At 40.4% G+C, this 22,659-nt stretch overlaps 1 protein-coding gene across 4 annotated transcripts in view; it reads right to left on the reverse strand.

Moving 5' to 3' along the window:
* Positions 1 to 1,388: 1,388 nt before the first annotated feature.
* The window catches only part of LRP6 (LDL receptor related protein 6), a 120,038-nt gene continuing 98,767 nt past the window's right edge, over positions 1,389 to 22,659 (reverse strand). For 3 of the 4 annotated variants that reach the window (XM_014256065.2, XM_014256064.2, XM_014256066.2), the window contains 8 exons: positions 18,447 to 18,656; positions 17,082 to 17,207; positions 15,492 to 15,728; positions 13,820 to 13,930; positions 11,736 to 11,966; positions 10,826 to 10,962; positions 9,557 to 9,654; positions 1,389 to 7,354 (listed from right to left, as the gene is read on the reverse strand). In XM_014256065.2, the coding sequence (XP_014111540.2) occupies positions 7,069 to 7,354; positions 9,557 to 9,654; positions 10,826 to 10,962; positions 11,736 to 11,966; positions 13,820 to 13,930; positions 15,492 to 15,728; positions 17,082 to 17,207; positions 18,447 to 18,656 (1,436 nt within the window). In that variant the 3' untranslated portion in view covers positions 1,389 to 7,068. The remainder of the gene's footprint in view (positions 7,355 to 9,556; positions 9,655 to 10,825; positions 10,963 to 11,735; positions 11,967 to 13,819; positions 13,931 to 15,491; positions 15,729 to 17,081; positions 17,208 to 18,446; positions 18,657 to 22,659) is intronic. The other variant, XM_088054798.1, reaches the window with a different exon arrangement.

Genomic DNA, 22,659 nt, shown 5'->3' on the forward strand with positions numbered 1-22,659 from the left:
TCCTGTCAAAGGGGTCTTCCTGTGGAAGCAGAGCTGGGATAAGGTCACTGCTGTGCCACACCAAGGCATAGAACCCCAGCTTCAGACCATCCCCACTGAGCAATCTCCTTATACTTCAGAGGGTGCAAGGAGGAAGGGCCAGCAGCTCCCGATCTCAAATTCTTTTCATATTTCCAAATGGTCTTTCCTTGGACAGGCAGGGAATAAATTCTCAATTTTCAAATGATTGAATGAGAAGTACTCCAGTGCTCCTTACTATGCCTCCTGCCCGTTGCTGCCTAGCAAACACTAAACACTATTTCAGCAGCTCTGTCCTTACTGGAGACTTGCCTGGCATGGGTAAGACAACTGACAACAAGTAAGTTCTGCTTCCTGAGCTACACTCTTCTTCTAAAGAGCTTTGGTTTTTCTCCCCAAGGTTTAACTCAAGCTGCTTATGGAGAGGGCTGATCCTGCACTTTATATGTCTGTCCATATCCACTTTAAAGAACAAATGCACTCTGTGCTTAACAGCTGCATCTGGAAAAGTCCCAAGATTTAGGGAATACAAAATTACACAAATGCTTCCAACATATTACATATTAAAACTGCACAGACACTAAATGTAGCCACCATAGTTTAAATGAAAAAAAAGGGCCGCTGAACCTTTTGCAGCCCTGCAGCAATTCCCAACTGGCATTTTTAGAGAAAAACACAGCACCCTGCAGCTCCAAACCAATGGCTTGTTTTCCAAGGCAAAATAAATGTAACACCTTGAAACAAAGTAAGCACATCACACCCTGGTTTAGAGTAAAAGGGAGGTATTTTTACAAGCCTGTGAGATCAACAAGTGCAGACCCTAAAAGTGATATGTGGCTTGTCCATGCCTCCATACAGAAAAATTTGGGCTACAAGTCTCAGTACAGCCACATACACAACTAATACAAAGCCATGTATTTTTTTTTCCAAGACTAGTGGATGTAAGTGGAATGGGAATTCCTGTGCTGAGCTTATAAATTCAGAACTGGTTCCTCTCCAATTACTTGTTAGAGCAACAGGATGAGAGGTTGGGGGAGTTTCTTTTACAATTTGAAGTTAAATGCTTCTCTTTTGGCAAACATTTCAGTAGAGATTTCAAGAATCAGCAGTGTCCAGAACAGTCACTGGCACCTGATAAACATACATTTGGTAAATAATCTGGTTGGTATTATCCTGTAAACCAATCTAAAGGATCAATAATTGAGACTTTAAGCTTTAAAATACTGTCAGTTGCACTGCGAATCCATGTGTCTGCAAAGTCTTCTACAACATTAGAAAACTCAGCCCATTCTGACTTTTGGGAAAGCAAAGGCGTACATTGTACCTTTAATTACCTGTTCTCCAGATGCTGAAATAAAATTAAACATACCTCTTTTTCACTCTTAGTTTTATTATAAAAATCAACATTTCATTTGTTACAACTCAGTTTATAGTAATAATTGGAAAGGATTTTTGTACAAGGTTTATATACACCATACAAGTAAAGCACTTTATTTTACAAAAAAAAAAAAAAAAAGTTAGTGAATGAGTGAGTAGAGCTGGCCAAATGTTGGCCATTATAATATAAATATATCCTTGCAAAGCACCATTGTACCGAAGTTGATGAACAAGAGACACCAGCTGGGTTTAGACAATGACAAACAGTGATTAAAGCTTACAAAAAAGAACAAACATAACAAACCAAAAACAAAACGAAGAGTTAAAATCTGAAAGCAGCACCAGATCCTTCACTTGCAAACAAGGCTAGTTCAGCTTAAGCCTGGTGGTATCCTCTTTACAGAAAAACACTTCCCTTTTCTGCTGACTCTTCTCTGTGTGGCTTAAGGCTACAGACATTTTAATCAGGACTTCAAAGCTGCTCCTGGTTCAACTGAAGAGAGGAACATGGCTCTCCAAGAGTTTGTAACAACTACCCTGTCTTCTACTAGGACAATCCTGAAAACCCTGACACTTGGCTTACCCTGCACAGTTCTGATGTGAATCACCCAGTCCCTATAAATGCACAAATCACTTCCCTTTTGAAAGGTGGAAAAGAAAGAAAATTGTGGATCATTACTGTAGTTTGACTTCTTTTAGACAGAAAATGACTGTTCTGTAGCCCTTTTCAAGCTATTAGTTCATTCCTAACTTATTGGCAACATTTATCTGTCACCTTCCATTAAATTAAAGGTTAATTTTCAAGCCTGACCAACACCAAAATGCAATTTAAAAAAATCTCATTGCTTAGAAAGCAATTTCCGAACAGCAATGCTCAAATTATTATTGCACTCAATGAGCCAGTTATTTTTCTGTTGAGAACTACTAAGTAATCTGCACAGTACAGGTTCAGAAGCAGATTCTGTCACAATACTGTGTGACAAATATGCTCAAGGCAAAAAGGTCAGGAAAAGTAAGTGATTGATTTCTTCTTAAGAGATACTATGAAGAATCATATGATCCAATAGCACGTGTGACCAGGGAGCTCTGTAGTTAAGCAGTTCCCCACAGTATGGAGCTAATTAATTAATCTGAGATTTGCCGAGCAATCAGGAATGGAAATAATATTCAGACAGTGGCCTTTTCTTTCTCTTAGCACAGGTTTAACTATTTTAAAGCTTAAACTGTGTTTAGGACCTGCCAATGAAGCCATCTCTAGAGAATGGGCTGTAATGAATAGAGAAGCAAAGCAGAGCTGGAGACCACAGCACCATCAAGGCCCAATAGTGTAATAAATAGGAATGACAGGGATTTTCCCCATGCACTTCACTTGCAGCTGACTGCAGCACCTGCCACGTCAAACAGTTTGGGTGCAATTTTCTTCATAATTATGCTAGAACTGCAGCAGACTGCTTTTCATGTCCCTACAAAACACAGAGGCACTTTGCAAAATGGACTCCAAAAATTGGGGAATAGTATAAAAAATGTGCTTCCTTCTCCTGCCTCGCCTGACAGAGCATTAAACAGAGCATTCAGGTGTTCTGCTGTCTGTCATATGAGCTGGCCAAAAGGAGCCCAGGGTAGGTGAGACACAGCAGAACAACACTCAGCATTGGCACTCTGGGAGTCAGGGAGGCTGAATCGATGCACAAGAGAAAATGATCAGCTTTGGGTAAATGCCCATTATCAAAGATCTGGGTACCTGCACACACACTGGTACATGCACATGGGAGGGAAATACTGTGGCAGAAATCCAGAATTTACCATGCAGAGTTTCAGCTCACAGCAAAATGCATCCCTTGATATCAAATGGCTCACTTATGTATTTTGCATTACTGTAAATATTTCAATTAATGTACATGCACAGGTTGCATGAATTTATATTCATGGAAACCATTTTCAAATGTAAATGCCGTGTGTGTTCCATTTATCACATCCAAGTTATTTCGTAATAAATATTGTGGTATCCAAAAGCAGTGGGGAAATGAGGAGTACCCTTAGGAAGCTATGAACTGCATGCAGCATGACATGCCAGGTATAACTTTAAAAGGCAGACTTAGCTGTCATTAATGCTGCCATTTAAACATGCAGTCAGTTTTCAACAAATTATGCTGTAATGTCTTGTTGCTTTTTGTTTTTTCTAGCTACAACAACAGACTCTTTCCTTCCAGACTGGGCATGCCAGCTATTCCAATCACCAGACAGTCAACTAAGAACACTGCCCAGATGTCTACAGAGAGGAGAAAGTACTCAAGGGTCTCTGTATTAATGCCCTAACTGTACCTGATGCTGTAGGATAAGGACCCTTTATGCTTAACTTCAAGGATAAGGAGCAATTTTCACTGCCATCAGTGAGATCGCTTCCATGCTAATACTACAAACTCACTTCACCAATCTCCTGAATGGGCATGTCTGTATTATTTACGGTCCAAACACCTCAGTGAATTGGAGAAGCAGGAGATAAGATGATCCTCACTGAGGAAAAGAGAGAATATGAATCACAACTGTCTCAGTGGCAAAGAGGAGCAAAGAGAAAATGTTCAGTCTCAGTGTTTATCCATTGGGAATGTGTCAGGTGCGGGTACTGGTTGCATCAATGCTTCTGCAATTTGGAGATCTGCCCGAGAAAAGCTTCACACGTCAGCACCTCTTTCAAAAATTTATTCCAGATTTACTGAGAAAATACAGGTATTTGCAAAATCAGATCATAGCTTTCTGCTCAGACAAGGAACAGCCTGTTCTTTATGCTGGGCATTTTCAGTGAAAAGCCCCAGCCTGTCCACTTCCCTTGTCATGAACCTCTCAGAGGCAGATCACCCAAAATATTTGATGCACAAATTGAAATATCTGTATCAGAAAGACTTGATCAAATGTTACATGGAATTCTATGTCTACCCCACAGATTTCAGTTGGGTTATGTGGATGTAAACCAGCACAGGAGGCAGCAAGATACATATGCAGAGAATGTCTTTCTTCTAAACAAATCCTTGCTAAATTAACACACAAATTTACCTGCAGGAATCTCCTTCTAAGGGGATGCCTCAGTGAGGCAGTCCAGCTGCACCAGAAAGAGGATACCACTCCTTAAGCTCAACCATCCTGTAGCTTTTCAAAAAGAAATTGGCACACTGAGAAACACATTTTGCAAGAAGACACCATTGCCACTGCAGTACAAGCACTTGGACTGAGATACAACAATACAATATTCTTCTGAGTTCATTAGTGCAAGTTTCCACATGTGAACCCCACACGGAATGCTGCACATGAAAAAATGTAAACAACAGAGAAATTCTAATTCTCATCAGTGTGCCAGCCTCACCCCCAACCCTGACACACCTGCCCTCCCCCCCCTTCATATATATGGTTTCGAGTTCCCTTATATAAGTTCATAACACCCTCCTCAACATCCATCCTGCTGGACAACACAAGAAAGCTTCTCTACCAGCAAGGAAGAGCCAGAAGAACAGCTACCACAATTCCTAGAAACCTAGAATGAAGCTGGGCAAAAAAACCCTTAGTATACTATCTTCATAGATTAACAGCAATAGCCTGGAGATCACCAAGGCTTTTTAAAGTTTCTTCAGGTATTCTGGACTCATAGGAAAGACCCTTTACTACAAATGGAATCCAAGTGACACCATTTTCCTTGGAGCTGAAACCAAATGAGGATCCAGTACTCCAGATGAGTGGCAGCTAGCAAGAATGACTTGTCACTGATTTTGTCAACAGCATCAATTGCAAGCCCATGCTGTATTTTCATGTAACTTCTCTTTTAGTTGGAACTGTCTGGGAAAGAAGCAACAGGGAACAATAAAACCTGAAAGGTGCCTCTGGAAAGTTTCTATCCCCATTCCATACCCAAAGGTGAGGAGGCAGGAGCTCCCCAGGACCTTTGTTTTGAGAGAGAAGACTCAGAGGACCAGTCTGCGAAGGCACTGAGCACCTTCAGTGGATATGATGTCAAAAGAAGGTAGAAATGCACAATGCCATCTAAGATCAGGTACACGGTGAGCTCTGCTGCAAACAAAACAAATTCAAAGTACTGCATTGGAGTCCAGGAGGAGTTAACAATATCCTACGTTACCCCTTAAACACAAATAATGTTTTCACTTGATTAAATCGTCTCCCTGTCAAAATCACCATGGTGAGGCTGACAGAAGAAGGGGCTAAATATGACAATATACAAAAATAGAGATGCGAATATAAAATGGTTTGGTTAAGAATATCTTAAAATTTGACATTCACAGCGGTTAATACTTAAGTGTTAAACTCACACAATGCAAAAGAGGAGGTATGTCAAAATCATACTGAGAAAAACTGGCTTTACCTAACACAAAACACGAGCAGTTAATACAGCAGGGGAACCCCTTGCAATGATCATCTATTTTTCCTATGGAGAGTTGTTCTACTGAAAGTTAAATGTTTCCTTACTAGGAAAAAATAATATATATATTTATATATATGATTTGTATACTGTGATATCAATATACACTGAAAGTACTGCAAGGATATATTATTAATTTACAGTAAAACTAACAATCCATGGTTAAATTTATAGTTTATAAATATGCTGTCTATATTTTATGTGGTACAAAAATATTTGACATTTTGTGGGCACTAGGTCAAAATAAGCTTTTCTTTTTTAAGGGACTAAAAACCATTCAGGTATATGCATATTACCCTTGTCAATGACGTGAGAATCGTACTGACCTGGTACAAAACAGAGTCCTACCATGGTGGCAAAATGGGGAGGGTAATGATTAGCATGATAAATCACTGCATGACAAGGCTAATTAGGAGAAAACCTGGCATTTATGGCAGCCCAGTTCTAGCAGTACTTTAAATAGGAGTCTCATGAATTTAAGTGACACAGGCAGGAAGAAAGGATGAAGAAAAGACAAGAAAACTTAACTGTAATTAAAAAACAAACTTTAAAATACATCCAATAAAAATAACTGAAATTCCAGAAGCAGGGAGAGAGCTCTAAATGCTCTCATTTGTTAAATGCATTATGGAAAACCAGAGGTGTATTAATTTTAAAAAGTGTGTGACTGATTTTCTGGATTCACTGCTATGATTGCTGTGTTCCTGTAGAAAAGAAAGCCCTTTGTGTAAGGTTAATATCTGTCCTGACTGCATTTTCAAGTTTAACTTTGCTGGCCCTCTGCAGTTAACATAGAGGTTATTTGGCTACTTCCAAGTATCTATGGTATGCTGCTCTGAGACGGACTTCTTTATTATTAATTACTTTAAACATTTTTGGTATTGACAAAACCCACACATCATCTCACTGGACAAGTAACATATCCCAGTCCTTCTATTTCCTTATGTGCTCAGTTTAAGGCATGTTTTTGTGTTCCATTTGCAAAAATAAAAACTTTTTGTACAAACGTCTGGGTTCTTTTATACAAAAATTCTTCTTATGGCACAAGCAGCAGCTGCTGTTTAAGAAAATATATAAATATCCTTTTTTTTTTTTTTTTTAATTATTCTGTACAAATATCTTCAGTGTTCCTCCGCCCCATGTTTAACTGTACACTGTCCTCCCCCATCCTGGGCTCCCTCCCCCCGTCCCCAGCAGAACCTTTTGTATTTACAGCGTGGAGCGGAGGGCGCGGGGCGGGGGGCTGCCCCTCAGGAGGAGTCGGTGCAGGGGGACGGCGGCGGCGGGTACAGGTGGTGGGAGTAGCTGCGCTCGGTGTAGGGGGACGGCGGGCAGCTCTCGCAGTTCTCCTCGGCAGACAGGTACTGGCTGCGCGGCGTGGGCGGCGGCGGCACCGGCTCCGAGTCGTAGTTGAGGTCGCTGGTGTAGCCCTTGGCCGCAGGCACGCGGCGGCTCGGGGCGTAGTCGCTGTCGCACACGTCCGTGCTGCAGGGCGTCGTGGGCGGCGCGAAGTGCCGGTAGCTGTAGGGCCGGTAGCTGTAGCGGGGAGATGGAGGGGAAAAGGGTCGTTTTCCTTTTTCAAGGGCGATAAGCCAAGGTGGACAACAGAAAGCAGGACAACCTCTGCAGTGATGCACAGCATCTCCTCTCCAAACTTCCCTGCAGAAGTACTACAGCGTTGGGCACATCACAGCAACAGGTGAAAGGGATGACAATTTCTTCAGTAATTGTCTATCTTGTTAAAGTAATTAATTTTAGCTCTGAACAGCCGGTCGTGTAAATTTCTGATGTGCTGCTTTACTCGTAGAAAATTCATTCTGTGCTCAAAACTTCTGGAATTGGATAGTGTGCCATGTTTGGTGTAAGTATTCTATTATTGCATTTGGGTTAAATTAATCCATAATGTTGTGGGTGCCCCATCCCTGGAAGTGTTCCAGGCCAGCCTGGACAGGCCAGGGAGTAACCTAGTCTAGTGGAAGATGTTCCTGCCCATGGCAGAGGATAAAACTGGATGGACTAAAGTTCCTTCATGCCCACAGCATTCTGTGATTCCAAGATAACTGGAGAACCCAGGTTTGCTAAGTCCTAAGTGCTTCCCATTCCCCATATGTTTCCAGTGACCCTAGCAGTGCCACTTCAGAGATGAAAGGAGCACCTGTAAGAGCTTTTGTTGTGCCACAGAAAGGAGCAGTGCCTGAGAACAATCTCTCACACAACAGACTCCCTAAGGACTTAATTGAGGTAGAAAAAGTTGCTCCTAAGACAGCGAAGCAGGAAGGGCATGGGTGTGCATGTGCCTGTGTAATAGCTGTGTTGCAATTATGGCGAGGATAATTCAATTTCCATTAAGCAATTTCTGGATACTAACTTCCCCAGACAGACAGGAGGACAGAAAATTACCTGGCACACTCACAGCATTCAGGAGAAGCATTCCTTAGAGAAATAACTAGGATGAAATTCTCAAAGGCTGCTACCACAAAACATCTACTAAAATGAGCCCAAGATAGTTTCAAGGAAACAAATTAGAAGGGGAAATGTATGTTAAGTGCAACTCCCAGCATCACAGTCAGTGGTTGGGGACACAAAGGGGTGCAGCTCCTCTATAGTCAAGTCAGAAGTAAGATCAGAAGCAGCAAGACCAGTGTTTATTTTTGGGTGAAGGAGCATTTGGAAAATATTGAACACTATGCTACATCCCTAATGTAATTTTTAATACTAAAAGTCACATCGGCTAACTAGCGGGTGACCCATGCTGGTGCCTGAATTTGGGTTTTTTTCATTAGAAAATTATATAATTTTAAAAGATTTTTCATATGGCTGCAAGGGATCATTATAAACATCTGGTCTGACCTTCTGCACAACAGAGGCCATATTTTCTGCTAATGGAGAAGAGATGTCTGTTCAGCCCCAGAGACCTCATTATCCAAAGCCCCCAAAGGCTCTGTGTTAGGCAGGCACATATTTCAGACAAAAACAGCACTCTTGTCACTGACCACATCTACTGGTGATGTGGGAGGGGTACCTTTACACCCTTGGGTAACAGGGGTTGGTTCATCTATTTTTGGTTACTTGTTATAAAATCATAACTAACTCCAGCATTCTTACAGGGAAGGTAAGAAGAATACATTCAAACAGATAAAATGCATTCCCATAAATACTAGTCAAGAGAATATAAAGCAAGGTTAGCAATAAAAGGTTAGCAATCTTTTCCAGATATTAACCCTTAATGTGTCAAACTAGAAATTCTGTGCTTTATCTAGACAACACTATTAATGTTACTTATGACCTATTACAATGCCTTTATATTGCCAACTTTTCTTCCACAGGGTATTTGCTTATAATTTCTAATAATTACATAACAAATCATATATAGCAGAAGCCTAAAAAAAGGAAGGGTTCACTCCAGGGTAAGTTTTTTTTGCTCAAAAATACTCATGATGCTGCATTTTTTTGGCATGTAGCTAGTTTTGTGATGAGTGCTGTCATTCCCCCAAAGGAATATACTCCAGGGATGTATCCACTGTATACCCACTTAAATGTATAATTTACCTCAAACAGTGCTGCACTTCTACATAGGCAGCAGTGACATGATACATGTGAGCCCATTTAAGCACCAGTTTAGTGCTTGCAGAATTAGGGCCTTTGATTGTAATTCTTATGAAGCAGAGGCTGCCTTTATTCTGCATTTTCTACACAAACTGCTTTGATCCTGACAGAAGCCATTGTAATAGTAATTACCTGTAGGATCTATGAGTAGATGGGCTGTTTGAAGAATAACCAAATTCCATGGTATAGTGTGAACGTTCAGTAGCTGGTGATGGTGGTGGGTTCAAAATCTAAGGAGTAAGAAAGGGAAAAAAGCCACTTTTAAAAAGGAAAGATACAAAGTAAACTTGGGAAAATGCCAGTTTATAATTTTTTAGTACTGTCTAACAGGAACCTTAAGTAAAGAACTGAATACATAGCCCTCCCAACAAACAGGATTTTTTCCCTGTTTATTCCCCAGCTCTTAAACAGACCCTGGAAATGCCATTTGTTGCCATTCCTATTGACTATTACTAAGCTCTTCTCAAAAAACGCTGACTGCTGTGGCTATTTTGACATAGCCAGTGCTGAAAAGTAAAGTTGCAGCCAGCTGTTCTATTCTAGATTGTCACTAGGGATACCACTGCCAAAGGCAGACTGGCAGATCTCTGCTCCTGCAAGCTGCAGTCTCGAAGTATTGCTCTGCTTAAAATACTTGCAGTGTGCTGGCCAAGGCAAGCATTCCTTCCCTATGCAGGCGTATTCTTACTCCATATATTTGGATTAATTTAAAACTGATTTTAAAGCCTGATGGGTTGATTGTCAGAACTGAAAACAGTTGAAGATTTCAGCCTTCACTGACCAAGCATGGGACTCTTTAACACTCAGCCGTGTGGCTTGGTGAGCTCCATAAAAATATCCAAACCACCCACCATAGATGCTCGAAGCGAAGAGACAGGGAGCCCTCTAGGGCTGGCACCAACTGTTACAAGCAGTTAGTGCAGCATATTATCTATCTGTGATGGAGGGATGTTACAGAGTTGCAAAATACTTGCTTACTTATTTGTCACTTGTAATACGCATGACACAAAGCTTCATTTTATTTCTTTGAAAGGTCTGTACAGAATCAACCTTAGTTTTACCTTCAGAGGCACATGGCAGAGTATAATGAAAGGAGATCTCTCTGCCAGAGCTGCTCAACATCTACAGGGATTTTTTTCATCTCCCCTGACATTCAATCTAACATCTTTTTTTCCTGGCACTGAGCTCACTCACAGCTTTTTAAATTAAGTAAAAATTTCTAGACCATTTTGGAAAAAGACAATCCTCTTCCCTTTCAAAATCACTTACTTCATACACAAAAAAGTTTATTAGGCTAGAATTCTAAATCAAAACGTTAATCTGTCAATTGATTAACCTTTAGAAAGACACTGTCACTTCCCTGAAAGTTATTAAAAGTTTATGAATAATAGAATTACTTACTGGAGGAAAATAAGTGCCTTTGGTACTTGAAGAACTACTAGAGGAGGCTCCTGTAACATGGGCCCTGTCATAGGGTGGGCCACTGCTCCCTCCCATAATGCTGAGGGAGCTGATGACAGATTTACCTCGAGACATACCTGAAGAACAGAGACATGTGTCAGTATTCAATTCTTCCTGAATTCACAGACAAAAGGAAACTTAAAAAAAAAATAATCTGGAAGAAAACAGCAGCATAAGCACAGCTTGCAAACCCAAAATGAATTATCTTGGTTTTAAAATCAAATTAGGTTCCAAGAGGAGCCTGTTGGATCTAAACGCCACAAGTTATAGTACATATTTAATCAGTATATACAGAAGCAATGCATATAGATGAAGTGCAATATTGTGGTTAAGTTTTACTTTATAAACACCAGTAGCATCATGTGCTTGGACTGGTGTTGGAAAACTCACCGTTAAATTAAGCTGGGACCAAAGTTATTGCTGGTCATTGCAGACTTGGCAAGAAGTCTCACAAGCATGCCAACTTAGTCTACAAATCTACCAAGAATGATTATATAATATTTAAAGTCCCATGAATATAACTCTGTGTAACTTCACCCAGTACTGTTGTGAAATTTTGCTGGTGCTACAACAGCCCAAAAAGGGGATTCTTTAGTAGCAAAATAAGATAATGCACAGTGCGTGCATTTATTTGAGCTTAGGTTCTGCTAAGTACCTAAATGCTCATGAACAGCATGGGTAACATAGCAGTTCACTACTGTAAAGAAGGATGGCAACAAGCCTTGGCAGTCCTGGCTTCCCACACCTTCCAAGAACTGTATCAGGAGCAGACACTTCCTGTACACAGATGCACAGTATCCTCAAGTACAGCTGTGGGGTGCCAAAGAGAAGGATCACCTCCTTTACTTACCAGGGAGAGACCCTGACAGAGAGCTTGGGTGAGGCACATAGCCCAGAGGTACTGAGGCTGGTCCGTGCACCACGTAATCATTGGTCATGGTTTCCCCATCCCCCTTCATGCGTGGGCACAGCACCCTCTGGCAGATGAAGTACATTGCTCCCACCACAAAGACTGTAAGGATCACACCAATGATGGAGCCTATGGTGTTGTTGGGTTGTGGTGCAGGTTCCTCTGTTGTGTCTAAAAGGGAAAAGAGAAATCAGATCATGTAAGTTTAGACTAACATCAGTTTTTCTTATATCTTTCCACTTTCCTCTTCCGCTGGCAGACAACAACTTTGAAATTAATATATGGGAGGAACAAACAGTCCCTACGACAGGTCTGTTCAGACTCTGAATGTCCATAATGGCTACCTGAAGCCTCCCAAGATGACCTCCAAACATGCAATGAGGTTTTTCAGATCACAAGTAACAGGAAAGGAGCAGTACATGCAGGTGCAGGGGGAGTGATGAACCAGGCCCCACTCTTGCTTCAGGCTGACAAGCAGAGCTTTCCTTTGAACTTGATGAACAAGACCTGCAGCCACGTCTCCAGATGACACTGTTCAAGGGACACCTCTTGTGCTTTTCTTGTTATTGAAGATGGCAACAACTTTTCATGTCATACCTCGGTTATCCCTCAGTAACAGACTGGCACTCCCTTTTCTCCGCAGTGTAAAAATCAGTTATGTTGCATCACCTTGAGTGTTCAGCAGTGGTGAATTTTGGGTTTGCTGCTGTTTGTTAAACCACCTAAACTATTCCACATCTGACCCACCCTTATGGTTACAGATACAGCTGAGCATCTGCCTGAGAGGTGACACCTTATAAAAAATTACTCAACAGTCAAAATCAGTGGCTTTCCCTACAAGACCAGTTCTAAGCAATGACATCTCTGGGAGTAACTGACAACCCCCTGCCTGTGGTCATGAATTTGACAAGAAAGGCAGACTTTAAAGTATTTTCCTGTTCTAGTCAGTGTTTTACATCTTATGCATTAACTGAAAGTTTTTTCCTCAACACATTTTCTTCTCCCTGAACACCAAACCCACACTTGAACCAGCATGTAACAGTCTACAGAGATAAGTAAACAGAGTTCTGATCATAGTGAAAGAGGGATGGTGACAACTGCCATCTTATTCTGGGTGGGCCAATTTTCCATCCTCTGTTACAAAACTGGAGAATATATAAACTCTAATAAAAAGGGAACTACACAAGCCTGTGATAATGTCACTAGTAACTTGGTCACATGATAGAACATCTTTTAATACTCCTTAAGATCAAGGGCCCAACTCTGACTTTGCATTTTCAAGTTATCTATGTGCCAGCTGTGATATATGGATCTCTAACACAAGATGAGATGTCCCTATTTACAATTTCTTTTAAAGTGCCAACAGTGAAAGTGAACTTTTGAGTTGGAATTTTAAAGGCAGTGCTTCTCTTGTAGAGCCCTGGAGATTTCAAGGTAGGGGATATTACATGTTCCAAGTCAGAAATCAAGCTCAGAATTACATCCTTTTAAGATAAAAAAAACCAAAACCAACCAAACAAACAAACAAAAAAAACAAAAAAAAAACATTTTAGAAGGTTTACTCTGTAAACAGAGTGCTCCTCTGATTCTAAAAGCACCTGCTATTAATTGCCTGGATAAGAAAACCATGAAGCAGGGAAGTTACATATGAATGCCTCATGCCAGTACATATTTTTTTAACACTGCACCAACTCTATATGTGTATATATATATATATATATATATATATATAATATATATAACACTATAGTAAAACAAACCTTTAACTTCTTTTAAAATTTTAAAAAGGTAAAAAGAAAAATAACTGGCATTCACTGCCTCAGAAACTACTTGTTCAGAATACTAATTATTTTTGTTAAATATTCCACCACATTTTGCGTTAATTGCATGACAGCAGTTATGAAGACAAGCATTAATTCTGGGAACAACTAATTTAGTCTGCTTGGCAGAATAAAATCAAACTCATAGAAAAGGTTAGAAGGAAATTTTGGATGCTGCAACCAAGTCTCCAGCAGTACACTTACAGCATCCTTGTTCATCAGAGCTGTCACTGCAGTCCAGGTTGTGATCGCACTTCTTGCTTTTTCCGATGCACTGCCCACTGGCACAGCGGAACTGATCCGTTAAACACAGCACTGCAAAGAAGCCCCACACCAACAGTCAGCACCAGAAACTTCTTCTCTTGAAAATCATTAAGAAATAAAGACACCAAAACATACAATCAGAAATATCTTGGGAGAGCTTGGAATGCTGCAAGCTTCATTTCTGGAAGTAGCCAGTGGCACACAAAGTCCCTCATGTGAACCACGCAGAGCAAGTGACTCAGTGTTCTGTTGAGGATAGTGCACACTGGTACCTGGGCATTACTGACTGCTTACAGTAAGAACACTACAAGATAAAGTAACCCTCATCTAAAATAACTCAGAGGCCATTGAAAAGACAAGCAATTATCCCAGGACATGGTTATTGCAATATTACTATAAGAATCTCCAACCCTAAGCATTTACTGTAGTATAAGAGAGAAGAATTAAATTATTAAAATAAATCTGCCAAACCATGATAATAAAATTGTTTAAGAAAGATAAATGTCCTTCCTAATGTCCTTGTGCTCTTCCTGTAAACCAGAAAACTCCTCAATCATGAGACAATATATTGAATTGATATTATATTTTTAAGCTGAGATGAAGGACAGAATATAAAACTGTCAGTACATTGAAAACTGAAAGGTGCTGCAGGCAAGGTGCTGGCTGCTGCTGTTTCCATATTCCTGCCTCCTGTTTCTCGTAAATCCAGAAATCCTTTTTTGCCTTCAACTGAATTAAGAAGTTAAACTAAAGGCTTTTCTGATTTGTAATCAATTTGAATACTCTCAGCAACAGGACTACTTTGAAGGTGATAAACAGCCCCTACTATGACATCTCCAGTTGCTGGATGACAGCTGGGAAGTTAACTTGCACATTTTCAGATGTCAGCACCTCAGCTGGCTAACAATCACCTTTCAGCACACAGGAATTTCAGCTCTATATTTTTGTTTGAACTGGAGAACATCTTTTGGAAAGAAATTTAGTCTTGATTTAAGGACATTTCAAGAGTGTCCACAAAGAAGGAAAATGCACTGAAAGGATATAAAGAAGAAGCATCCTTTCAAGCTTACAGGTTGTCCCTACAACGCTTCACTACATTTGCAATACAGAAAGGATGAGTTTGCTCACATTTCATGTTGGGCAGTGGTGGGGTAGTTTCAGATTCCACCAGCAAGACCTGTCCTTTCCAAAATGAACTTAATTCTCATTGTGTTGGCAACAGCACTTCCCTCTATGTAAAGATGGCTTAAATATTCTCTTTTGCTGTGCTCTACGGGGAGAAGAGGTCTTCAGAAATCTTTTCTGTCTCTCACTCCCACTTTGTAGTTCACTCTCAGATACTAGGTTTTTAGAGCTTAAAATCATGCCATTTTTGATAGTACTTTTCACAAACAGCATTTAAGCCACTCTGACGGACATCCCTCTTAATTAACACTTCACAGGTAGAGAAACAAAAGTATGGAGTTACGAAATAACTTCTGTGTAGCAGACCCATTTAAACACTAGCAGAACCTTGGATCTTTTCAAATCCTTCTGAGCAATAATGCTGGTACTTATCCCAGTGTCCCTGTGACAGGTACATTTCCATCCCACTTGGCAGTATTCTCTTTACCTTCGCAGTTCTTCTCATCCGAGTTGTCCTGACAATTGGCTTCCCCATTGCAGCGCAGGGCACTGTCGACGCACTGCCCACTCTCACACTGGAACTGGGTGTCAGAGCACACTGGGCAGTTCTTCTCATCACTGTGGTCTTCACACTCAGTGAACCCATCGCAGCGCCAGGCCACTGGGATGCAGTCAATCTCACCTGTGAAACAGGTGAACTGCTGAGGGGAGCATGTTGGTGGTTCTTTGAAAATCAAGCAAACAAACAGAAGTTAAAAATCCAGGTGAGCGAACAGCAGATTGGGACAGGTAAGGACAAGAGCTCAGCTGCTTTCCCATATCAAAGCAGCTGATGAACAATGTGCCACATTGTAAGGTCACTTCCATAGCCACTGCGTTGACAGCCACTTTTGCAGACCTTGAGGCCAGTGTGACTGATGCAGGCTCACATCAACAGGGGCTTGACAGATAAAGAACAAGAGGAACAGAGAAACATGCACACTCAAAACCATTATTTTCTTCCCTTCCCACTTCAGACTCTCACACCTTTCTCTTAGTAAGACTTAAGTCACCACACTCTTCAACTCCCCCTTTTCTGCAACACCACTGTATACTCAGCCAATGGCTTACTCTCTTTTTCATGTTTGACAGTCATTGTATAGAAGATGTTAAAAGGATGTAATTTGCTGCAGATGGATGCACTGTGACTCAGTGTCTAGTTATGTGCCCTTGACAGCTCTATTCAGTCAAAATTATTTTAAAATAAAAAACTTCTCCATCTAGCCAAGTTCTACTACCTCAACACATCTGTTAGCTGTTATTTAACTTTTACACATTGACTGTTAATCTCAGGCAGTTAGTGTAGATTTTTTCCCTTTTTTTAATCCCCTTTTCCTCCCCCGGCTTTTTGGCCTAGTATTAAACTTGCTCTGAGAAAATGTCTGGATTATGTTAGTTCTTGTTCCATTGTGAGACCACACATTGCCTCGATGGCAAGATGATTGCACAATAAATCTATTCAGTCTGGTGGCACAAAGAGATCCAAGCACCAAAGTGCCTGTCCTCTCCCCCATTCCTGGAGACACCAGGGCATGGGCTACAGTGGCCATATTGCCATGGAAGGAGGCAACTTGCCCTTCTGGGACTGCAGTTCAGAAAGACACAGGGTGAGCTTGGGGAGGACAACGGAGAAAAACAAAACAGCACAGACTGTACAATGTGCCAGAATGTGAGAATCTACCACTGCCTGAAAAGGCAGAACATGGGGAGTGACAGCAAAAAGTAACAAAAATCATACAATTAAAGAATCAAGTTGAAATAATTCAACTTAAGTTGAGTCTTAAGTGTGAGTTTTAAGTAGAAAGGGTGAACAGAAATCCTTATCCAACAGTAAGGGATTATGTTCCTCTTCCCTTACTCCTTCTCAATACTTGCAGATTTAGCTGGAGGGTGGAGGGACAGAGGTGAGTCAGTACAGGTGTGTAACAGCACCTGGTGCAGTGTCACATTCCTTTGGCTCAGAAGTCATCCCTGAAGATGGAGACCCTCCCCCAGGCCAAAGCTAAAAGCCCAGTGACAGAACTCAGGAAGGACTCACCTCCACAGGACAGCTCATCCTGCAGCAGCACCAGGTGCACAGGGCAAGAGCAGCGTGTGGTGCCATCCCCCTTGACAATGCAAATGTGGGAGCAGCCACCATTATCCTGAGAGCACGGATGTTGTCCTAGGATTTTAAAAATAAGAAAGACAGGGATGATAAGAAATTGCCACCTATTTTATGACCTTTCAATCATTTCTTCATTACCCCCTACCTCCTGGGGAGAGGATAAATGAAAAATCTCTGTTAATGTGGTATTTTGTTGTATTTCTCCCTTTACACACATCTGTAATTATAACATACATTGGTAACTCTCCATGATCTGAAACTACTCAGAGAATTTATACTAAAACAGTACTCAAAGCATTTTGCTTCCTGTGTGAGGTAGCAGTAGTTCTCTGCAGAAAATAGTACATTAGTAATACAAAAAGATGTCTTGGATTCCATATTTCATTTTCTCTACCAAAGACCATTAAAAAAATAAACTTTTCTAATGTATGGATTCTAAAGCTTCCATGCTGTCTCTGAAACTCAAATTAACATGCTCTAGATAAATATGTCTCAATTTTAATGTTTAATAAGGACAACATACTTCTCTTGGAACTCCTGACAGATTTACTGAGATTAATAGCACATAAAACTAGTAGTAGTCTGCACTGATGTTTTAATTAAACATCCCCAGACATTTTTCTACATATTTCTCCAAGGCATGCACCACAGCCTACCAACCAGGCCTATTTCCTTCAGGATGACAGCAACTCCATTGCTTTAACCATCCACCTCCCACCACTTAAGGCATGTGTGTATGTGTGTAAAGGCCTGATAAGCTGAAACTTATAAAAAGTGCAGCCATGATCAACACAAATTGCTATTTAATACTCATTTCCTTTGTGCAATGCAACATTGCTCTTCTGTCAATTCACTTCCAGTATGAAATACCACCACCAAAAATTGTTCACTCTGCCTCCAAGGCAGGCAGTCCACTGAAACACTGACAGCTAGTGACAGGCCTGAGAGCTTGCCTAAACAGTGAACACCCTATAGTATTGCAGTAGCATGATCCAGAAAGTCCTCTATTAGGGATAAGAGGATGTTTCCACTGTGCCTAAAGACACTCAAATGCCAGGTGCCAGGATGGGACTACCAATCAAGTTGTCATCAGCAACAAAACATGATGCTGGCGTTGTGATAGATTTCCAGTCTATTGCCAAGTGCCTGAAGGAAACAACCTAACAGCACCGATACCAGCTTCTGGCCCCTTCCATCTGCACTGATATTGATCAGCAACAAGGCACAACAGGCTCATGTCTCTTGGCTCGAGTCTCACAGGCTCTGTTTGCACCTGCAAGCAGGAATTGCACTCACTGTATTCCTGCAGGTTGAGCTCCTTCACAGCATGGATGTCACTGAGTTGTGCAATACGGGCCTGGACCTTTGTACGTCCTTCTCGACCAGTCATATCAATCTTTTCAATCATCTGCTGCTGCTTGTCAATCCAGTACAGCCAGTTCTCAAATACAGTTAGTCCCACAGGCTGCAAGATATTGGAATCTTCCAAAACAATCCGGTTAGCACCTGCAGAAGGGAGAGAATGCTCTGGTTCAACTAGAAAAAACTATCAGAAACTTCTACACTACACACACCATTATTTTTCACTACTGGGTAAGCCTACTACAAAACCCCAGGCAGTTCTGGGTCCTCTGATGTAAGACTAATGCATTTTGCAGACAGATGATTAAATTTTTTTTCTGCTTTCACCAAGAAGAGCGTTTTTGTGCTCAGAAAATATCTAGTGTATTTAAGAAGTACTTGGAGCAGAGGGGCTCATCTCTCATGAGCCTTTCCAGTTTCTTATCAATATGATGGAAATTGGTAATGCTTTTCATTCTTCTTTCCCTTTTTGGAGAGATTAATTGCTTTTTCTTACTATACAACAGGGAATAAGAAGATGGATTAGTGGCTTCAGCTAAACCATACAAGATAAAATCCAAGTGAAAGCAGGGTAATTAGGACTTCTCACATGAGTTATGAGATTAACACTTCTGACTTCCTCATGTTCTTTTCTTTCAGCTACATTACCTTCATTGAGCTCCTAGTGCTAAATTTGGAATGCTCCTTTCTTCCTAGCAAAGACATACTTTCCTGAGTTCCTTTAGCAATCACCAGGAGCAGACAAGAGGCCTTACACCTCAAGAGTGGTTGTTGATTTTTATGCCAGATGTTCTGGCACTACATACAGTCAAGAGCAACTGTCACATTTCATGGTTAACTCTCCACATGTAGAGAACACAGCCAACAGTTGTTTTAAAGGTATCACTAAAGTCTGTCTGAAGACAGTGAAGACTTTGTAACTCACACAGAAAAAAATGTTAGTCAAAATCTGAGGGCTCAGGAGGGAGACTTAATCCATGCTTCCTTTACCATGATGACATCGTCATTAACAGTTAAATATTCAGGGAGTTGATCATATTCTGAACGCAAAATTACTTGTGAAGCACATAGAATCTGCTTCAATTTTGAGAAGCTGAAACAGGATCACACAAGTAAAGCTAAAGCTTGAAAAATTACCTCTAAATCCTGGTATTTCTGATATCTGAGCTGTGCTTATTTTCAACTTTTACTACAGCAAACAATAAGTTTACATTGTTCATCCACAGAACGATGAAGTAAGTTTTTATATTTTTGTTCTGTAAAAATATACTGGAATAGCTCAATACCAGGGGAAAAAAATCTACCACATCTCTACCATACCCACAGAAGATAACAGGACAGAAGACACATGTACTTTATGATTTTTTACTCTGAGTAAGTTCTATCCCACTCTGCTTTCTTTAGTAGCAAGAAGGGGTTTTCTGCTTGTTGAGAATTTCATCAACATTATGTCAATGATGATGACTTAGAAATAAATTCAGCTATGAAAAATTTATTTATCTCCTTTTCACTAAATACACAGAGAGCTGAGAGTTAAGTAACCTTCCAAACATTTACCAAGCATTAAAACCTGAAGGAAAACATGGGAATTCAGATCAGCTAGGCTGGGCTGGGCTCTCGCCACCAGATCAGCAATGATCTGATTAAGAAAATATGTTGATGAATTCTGAAGGAGGTTATACCCAGACTGATGTAGAAATTATTAGACTGAGTGATGTAAGTCAACCTAAATAACTGCAACCATCCATTAAACCCCAATAACATGACTAATTCTATAGGGAAAAGGTAAGAAACACAAACCTGCATCTTGAGAAATAAAGTTAAGCTGAGAATAGGGCAAAATGCAAAGAAGACAAGAAGGAATACAAAAGCTAAGACCTTGACATACCTGAATGGAGTCTGTACATGCCCTGCTCTGCCATGCCCATATCAATCAGCATGGCATTTTGCAGTATGTTCCTAAAGCTCTGAAGCTTCATCTTTTCACTCCCTTAATGTCTTAATCTTTCTTTTTAATACTTGTGACCAAGTGCAACTGACTATTTCTGGTAAACTGAGACACTAAAATCCCTTCTTCCATAAACCAACAATGAAACCTGAAGCTGACTCATCAGGGTGCTAGTCTGCTAGTCAGATGAAAGGGAGACATGATTAAGAGGAGCTTTGTCTCCTGGCATCACCATCCCCTTTTCAGCAGTACCTTTTAGAAAAAGACTTAAAACCAATCAAATAAATACAAAAATTAGGACACACCCATTGCTCATTCTATTTCCAAATAAAAATTACTTAATTCCAGAATCATTAGCCATTTCCAAATCACACTAACTATTCTGGAATAGAAAAACTAATTTCCAAACAGTTTCCATGGTAGGGAGCTAATTCCAGCTTTTCATAAACAACCCCTTAATCATGTGAAGAATCTGGTTAACTTCAATAGGATCTCCGATTTGGGCAGAATAACGAAGTCCTAACTGCATGCCTGAAGGACAGGGAGGAAAAGAAGGACTACATCACATAAAAGGCATCCTAGCTGTCCTTGTCTTTATGGGTACTGGCATCTACAGAATTGACAGAGCAAGAGTCTGAATGTTTTTAAGAAGCTAATACGCAGAAAAATTGCTCTGCTGGTTAAAAGAGCTAATTAATCAGCATTCCTAAGCACAGGAATGCATCTCAGCAGTTAGCAATTTATCATGGTGATTATAGCAATCTATTTGTGGTGCAAATACCAAAAAGCAGGAGAGATTTTGGAATATTTTTTCTTCATGCTCTTCAAAATATGGTTTGCTTTTACTATACAACATTGGTGATTCAATAGCCACATCTTTAAGGAGAAAAAAAAAACCAACAAAACCAGAATCATTAAACCTAGACTGAATTAGAATTTAGACCCATCTTCTTGTCTGGTGTCCTAATTTCAGGCAGATAACAGACAGAAATAAAGCTCGTGTAATATTCTCATGCCTGTTACTCTACTCATGTAGCTGGGACAGCTTGGAAAATACCAAGCAACACCACAGCACTTTTTTTTTTTTTTTTTTTTGTTCTTTAATAATTCACTAACTCAAGTTGTGTCTTGCATTTTAAAACAGTAAACAATCAGGATATCACAGTTCAGTAGTGACCCTGCATCTTCCAGTGACACACCACTGAAAAAAATTAGTCTTTCTAAGCTTTAATTCCAATCATCTAGAAAAAAACATCTTTGTTTTTGTCCAAAACCAAAATGTTTTCCAAAACAAAAGTTTATTCTAGGAACTTAATACAAGGATGAAAATCCAAGTGGTGTCAACAGGGTTACATGCTGCTACTTTGAATGAAGGTACCATGTCATAAGTGGAAGACATTACCACCAACATTACTGCAAACTGTCAAAACTCCTGTTATGTTTTCAACTCTCACTTCCATCAACAACATCCAGCCCAATCTGTATCACAAATTAGTACTGATGCTACATGAGGCAGCTGAGCTGATCCAGCAGTTTGCTGGATTAGGCTAGTAAATGAAAGACATTTGTCTTTCTCACCCAATCTGGACCATATGATTTTCCCCTCTTCTCTTGCTCCACTTCTGGTTGCTTGCTGGACTCTTTCCTGAACCAATGCAGCTTTCTAAGCCAACAGAACACCATTCTCTTATTTATCATTTTCTGTATAATGTTGTTAGGTTATTGTCAAGTGGGCTGCATGAACTTGTAGAGGAGATCATATAAGCAGCATAACCAATCTTGGGGAGCAGGCAAAGAATTCCGCAGCTGGAAGAGGGAGATTTTTGTCTTTTGAGGACAGAGAGATGTTAGATCTTTTCTATCCTTCTCACATCTTTTTACCCCAAATGACAGGTACATAAGTAACCTGGACACCTGCTGCTTCAACTCTGCAGGACACATTTTTCCACTAACAGGGAGCTTTCCTCTGATTGATAGATTTCTGCACCAAAAGCAATACCTTTAAAAACAACCCTTTCTCTCCCCTTTCCAAAACTGCTGCTATTTATTCATCAACTAACTTTGGGAAACCACACAAAGGTTTTGCAGTGAGAAACTGAAGTAAATAGCATGTGTAGCAATTAATAATGCAAATCACGGAGTCACGAAACTGTAAAGACACGCTGCATGAATCATGCACATTCCCTGGCTGGGAATTCA

The sequence above is a fragment of the Pseudopodoces humilis genome, chromosome 5, assembly GCF_049639895.1.
Source record: "Pseudopodoces humilis isolate 2021_Gansu_Grassland_sample_001 chromosome 5, ASM4963989v1, whole genome shotgun sequence".
NCBI lineage: Eukaryota > Metazoa > Chordata > Aves > Passeriformes > Paridae > Pseudopodoces > Pseudopodoces humilis.